Source organism: Austrofundulus limnaeus, unplaced genomic scaffold (genome assembly GCF_001266775.1).
Source record: "Austrofundulus limnaeus strain Quisiro unplaced genomic scaffold, Austrofundulus_limnaeus-1.0 Scaffold44, whole genome shotgun sequence".
In the NCBI taxonomy this organism is placed as follows: Eukaryota; Metazoa; Chordata; class Actinopteri; order Cyprinodontiformes; family Rivulidae; genus Austrofundulus; species Austrofundulus limnaeus.
This window is the reverse complement of record NW_013952446.1, coordinates 627,444-633,603: the sequence shown is the minus strand read 5'-3', so window position 1 is coordinate 633,603 and position 6,160 is coordinate 627,444. Positions and strand designations below refer to the sequence as shown.

At 35.7% G+C, this 6,160-nt stretch overlaps 1 protein-coding gene across 1 annotated transcript in view; it reads left to right on the top strand.

The window, feature by feature from the left end:
- tbck (TBC1 domain containing kinase) overlaps positions 1–6,160 on the top strand; it is a 43,909-nt gene that overhangs the window by 34,521 nt on the left and 3,228 nt on the right. Inside the window, exon 24 of the mRNA XM_014007746.1 lies at positions 4,299–4,462. Coding sequence (XP_013863200.1) covers positions 4,299–4,462 — 164 coding nt within the window. The remainder of the gene's footprint in view (positions 1–4,298; positions 4,463–6,160) is intronic.

Below are 6,160 nucleotides of genomic sequence, written 5' to 3'. Positions count from 1 at the left end.
TATATAAACTTGCTTAACACTTAGTTGAAATGTAAGTTTCTTATGCAACTTTACAGCATGATTCTATTAAAGATTCTGCAATTTAGTTGTTAAAGTGCAAATAGCTCCAAATTAAAATTCTGTTTTATCTGCAAAAGTAGAGATTAATTTTCATAAAGTGTGCATGTTACTGAAAACTGCTGTGTGGTCAGAATTAAACGAGAAAGCATGCAGGAAGGTGTCTTTTTTTTTTACTCCTCCGCAGTGTGGAAACTACTGTCTGACTTTGTGTTAGTGGTTAGGAGTTTTTGTTGTCAGCATTTTTCATAGATTATGACCCCAAAGTTGCTAGTCTTTTTTTTTCTTCTTCTTCCTGTACAACTGGAAAGGTAATATGTTTTTTTTCTGTTTCTTAAATTATGTTCAAACCTCACATACTTTTTAAACAACACATCTTCATCACAGGGGGCTGCGGTAGCTTGGTGGTCAGGGCTGTGATCTTGTAATCTGAGACTAAAGATCTGAGCTCAGGTTGTGTTAGGAAGGGCAACCAGACAAACATCATGGCATCGTCATAGAATATTCTGCAAGTTGAGTGGCGTGTTTTGTTTTTCTCTTATTTAATTTTTTGTTTGGTAACCTTTGGCATTAATGCAGGTGTGCCCGAAAACACAAACTCCTGCAGGAGATTTGTACCTGTTTTTCTGCAGCTGAGGTTTAGACTCGTCACTGTCAGGCCAGTGAAATGCCAAAGTGCCTCTAAGCCGTCCTTGGCTGGTGCACACTTCTCACTCTGACATTTAAATAACCATGCAGAGCTTCATCAGTCCCATCCCAAGCTGCATATTTTATCTGCTACTGTCAGTAACAGGTAAAGGTTTGTGTCTCAGTATTTAAGGAAAAGAAAGATTTGACTGTAGATCTTTAACTCTTTAATCAGTATGTTCCAAAAAGCTTCTGTATCTAATGCCTACACTTTTATAAATACAGCAACCATGCTTCTTTTAATTAGATTTCACATTTTGTTTCTATTACAAAAACCAAGCATTTTATGTTGCTCTGTAAATAGATGCAGTTTCAGTAAGATATGTTTTTAGTAAGCTTTCTTTAAAAAAATCCCACAAAGAAACTGATTGACTTACTTTAATCTGAGTTGTGTTTTTTTATTTATTTTTTTTTTTTTTAGAAATGTATTTTAAACAGAATATTCTAACACAAAGAAAAATCCATTTGGTCACACTTTCTTTTGTCTTACTTGTATAAACGTCCAAGAAAAACAGGTGATAATGTAACTGCTCATGCCTGACATTCACGAGGATGCGTGTTTGCTGCTAGCAAAATACTTCCTAAACCACTGAACAAATTTTAATGAAACTCTCAAAGGAATCATCCTGTGTACACCTGTAGCTAAATATCTTTTAGAGTCAATCTGATTCAAGATGGCCGCCATTGCCCATTCACCTTGGCAAACAACAAAATGGTTATAACACAGCCATTTTTGCAGATATTGAGCTAGAATTTGATGTAGTAGTAGCTGAGAGTCATCTCCTAAACTTCCTCTGAGCTCCAACAGATCACAACATATTTTTCTTTTAATTTTGACATAAAACACAGTGCGCAATCTGTACTAACATGTGTCAAACGCAAGGCCCATGAGCAAGCTCTGTCCCTCATTACCATTTTCTCCAGCACCAAAGGTAATATTGTAAATGTGAAATAGTGTTATGGTTTCTCTTTTCACTGTATTTAGAGCACTCTTCTCATGACAGCTGCCCAACTTTCAAGCCAAGAACATTTAAATTTGAATGTCTTTGAAAAAGTAACATTTTTTTTTTCAAATATTTAGGTTTTTAGTGAGAGTTTTCCTTTTTTACCTGACTTGGATTGTGACCAAACATATCTCTAACAGAAAAAAATAAAGGGAACACTTAAACAACGCACGCTAACTCCCGATCTTAATCAATGAAATATTCGCATTGAGTACTTTGTTCTGTACAGAGTTGAATGTGCTTCACAAACGTTTGATTTACTTGGACTTAGCGTGCGTTGTTTAAGTGTTCCCTTTATTTTTTGAGCAGTGTATATATTAAACAAAGTTATTATTGTGCATTATAAATATATATATATTTTTATAAGAAAAAGTTGCTGTATAACTTTTTTTTTCAATAAATATTGACAGAAAATGGCCCTTGGCTTGGATCAAGTTTTAAATTTTGGCTCCTTTGTGTAACTGAGTTGGACACAAATTCAAGGAATGATGGTTTTAGTGTTCACCAACATAAAACAATATTTTTAAAGCATATTTTCATAAGTTACTGATGAATCTGTGTACCTTAAGCTGTGGCAAAAAATACAACTTGTTCATCCATTATTATTAGTATTTTTTAGCCACTTCAGTAGAAAACTGAACTGAATGGTAGTTTCTTAATTTCTTCATCATCAGTGACTTTTTTAATACTATAATAAAGAAGAAAAAGAATCCAATCCAACATCCATTATTATTATTTTTTTTTGTGACACTCTTAAGACAAACGTGTTTAAGCTAATACCAGTAACACCATGACTTAGACACATGCAGTGTTCTGGTGGAAGATCTAACAGAAGCCTTTGATTTAAAAGTGCGGCCCAGACTCCTCCTCAACAAAAAAAGGCATTTCCAGTGATGGATGAAAGTTGCCTAATGTTCAGGAGGAATTTTGGAGCATTCCCCCTGGCTGAACCGATTCAGCTCAGTTATTTTAGTTGAAAGATTTGGCTTTATATTCATCCTCTCCTCTGCATCTGCAGTAAAACCTGAGATCCTAAAGGTTAATTTTCTTTGCTTGAAACCATTCCTTTGGGAATGAACTTGGAAAATTAGAAACAGGTTCGGGTCTGTCCGGGTCCAAGAGCAGCAAACAAACTAACTCATGATTCTCCTTTTCATTTAACTCATTTGTACATTTTTATTTTTTACCTACTGTAGCCCTTTTTTAGCTCTGTGATGCAGCATGTTTTTGCCAAACAGCCCAAGTTTCTCTGCAGAATGTTTGCTTAATGAAAGCGCTCTCTTTTGGTATTCTGGGATGATTGCTTTTGGAAAGCAGCAGCTTCCTCTTTGGCAGAACATGGTGCCTGTTCAGTAATCTGTCTGAGGGAGGCTTCATTTTTGTTGTCATTTTATCTTGTGCCATTGGAGACACCCATTTCTAATTCAAGAAGCCACAGTGCAGTTTTTTCTCCATTTTTATATAGTGAATACAAAATGCTCAAATCACTTGCCTCTTTTTCCAAATTGCATATTAAACTCTGTTCAAATTATCAGCCTGCTATTCATATTTTAAAAAAAGCCTGCTTGTTTGGTAAAATGTAGATGTAAATGTGTTCTTTACATTTACATTTTTCATGGCGAACAGGTCAGATAACATTTTACTAAGTAGACATGTTTGTTTACATATGTATAATTATTTTAAATTGTAAATAATATTACACTTAAAGTTGTGACTACAGACTAGTTTACTTGTTTGATTTATTCCAGAAGTCAGTGTTAGTTGAAGAAAGTGTTCAAATTGTTAGTCTGGATAAAAAAGAAAAAAAATAAATTCATATTTTTTGAAATAATGTTTTTTTACATTATTCATCATTCAGGAAATGTATGGAGGAAAGAAATGTGTGTAACAAAGTGAGTTTGAAAACAAAAGCAAAATTCATTCTGCAAATTAGATATTTAACCCAGTGAACATGCAATTGGCCTCACTGATTCCTCTTCACTTTGTAAATGGTTTTTACTCTGTGTTCTGAGACAGAGCTTAAAAGATTACATTTCTTTATTATTATTTTTTATCAATTAACAGAGGTGCTAGATTGCTAAATCAATTCCACTAATGACCACCCGCTATATGTCAGTCCTGTTTTTGTTTTTATTTTAACGTTTTCCAGTTGATATAATATAGGGTTAAATGAACGATGGAACCGTTGGTGGTCACTGCAGAAGCCCGTGTCCCACAGCTCACCTCTGGCTGGCTGCTTTTATTAAATCCATTTGGTATTTCAGGAGAAAACTAGCACAGGATCATGTTGTGGCCACTGCAGGTGGTCGTCTGCCAATATTACAGAGACGATTTATTTAACTCTTTCAGTCCTGATACATAAAAATCTGAATATTTTTATTTCAGACTTAAAGTCATGTTTTAGAAGTCCTATTTTTAAAAAGAGTTGATATAAAAGTGTTGTCTATTTTTAGACAATCCAAGCTGACTCAGTTCAGACGCCACATCTGAGTAATTCATTGTTCTGAGATGTTTCCTGTTTCATCTCCTGCCTCCCTCTTTTTCTTGTAGTCTCGGGAGCCCCTCGTTCTGTGTGACCTGAAGGCGGAAGTGTCTCCCAGAATCTCAGCTGAGGACCTAATCGACCTCTGTGAACTCTCACTGACCGGACCCTCCAAAAGAAACAAAGGCGGCAAGCCGAAGATTGTTGCCGTTGACATCCGCAACGTGGAAGAGTATCCTTACCATTTAAAACATTAAATCACTCACAATCTTCAAATGTTTAAAATCCAACTAATTGAATTCACAAATTACAATTCAACTCTTTAGTCCTAATGCAGCAGTGGAGACTGCCATAGAGTGGAGAAGTATAAGAGTTTCATTATAATGAAAAATGGAATCAAATGAAGCGATGTGAGGACAAGCATGATGCAGTTCAGCAGCAACAGCATTGAGTCTTGCTTCTTCAAGTCTCAACAGGCGTCTCTTTGATCCACTCTTCACAGATGCAGCCAGTTAAGCCAATGGGGACATTGAAGCCCATGAACTACAAAGTCTCTTACACATACACAAAAATTACTGGCAATGCGAGGGGTGGGAGGGCAGATCAAAGAGGTTGGTCCTTTTTCTCATACCTGAAGGATATAACGTGAAAGGTAAGTGAAGCAAAAACAAACGCAGAGTGCAGCTGCTGCAAACTAAGAGACCACCTGTTCCATGTCAGGGATTGTGAGGCAATGAATCAATCCTAAAAATTAGCTTTAGTCCCCAAATTTGTCTTATTCGTTGCAACTCTGCAGTGCTGGTAGTTTACTTTAAGTTCCCTTAACAAGACCTTATATATTAGGGCTGGGTTAAAAAAAATCAATTTAATCGATCTGGATCGATTCTCATTCAAATTTGGGAAGATCGATTCATAAGTCACGAGATTGACTTTTTTCCCCACGGGGGTTTTGTGCGATGAAGCTGCGCGTTTCTGTGTTGTCTGTCACTCCTGGCTTGCCGTAGGTTTACATTCAGTTGACGGTCAGTGTTAATGTTAGCTCCCAACAACAAGTTGTCTGGGGCAAAACAAAAGAAACAAAGGAATCGCTAACATTACAGCTGATTCTCAGCTGAACTTAAAGATAACAGAGGCCATGACAACTTTTGTTTGCAAAGTTTTGTGCTCGGACGCGGTAGCGGGAAACGAAGCTTCGAGCAGCTGGTTCCAGTGGTCGGACCAAAACTGCAGTATGTAAACATCTGAAACTGTTCTTCTTTATAAATGTGTGAAAGATGTCAGTCTAACAAAATAGTTTAGTTTTGTTACCAATGTTTTTTTTAATATAAATTTTAGAAACATATTGTAATTCTCAGTGGTGGAATGTTTTAGCTGAAGTACTTTTTTTCTTTCTTTCTTCTTGTTAAGTTTTACTGAACAGAAGCTAACAGAAACATTACAAATATACAATTTTCATACACTCTAAAGAGTGGGCATAAGTATACACTTATATTATCCCACCTCTTCTCCTGTAACCTTATTCCGTCACTTCTTAGTGATCAAGAAAAATGATTCTTAATTTCTTTAAAAACTAATGTATCAACAACACTTTCTCTTGCACTAACTTTTTAGTTTAAACCCTTTGAAACTTGAGACAGTTTTGTTTCAAATTAACTAAAGATAAACTCCAATTTACAAGATTGTCCTTAATGTTTATAATTTTACCAATGCACCAAGTTAGAATTAGTTTCTACTATTTGCAGAATTAGTTCCTTTGAGAATGTCTTCTATATCAAAGTAAATGTGTTACTGCTTGATATCCTTAACTAGTTAAGAAACCAAACTGAATCGTGAATCGTGAATTGAATTGAATCGGGCCCCTGTGAATCGAATCAAATCGATTTGGGAAATTTGAATCGATACCCAGCTAGGGTTGGGCATAATCGTATCG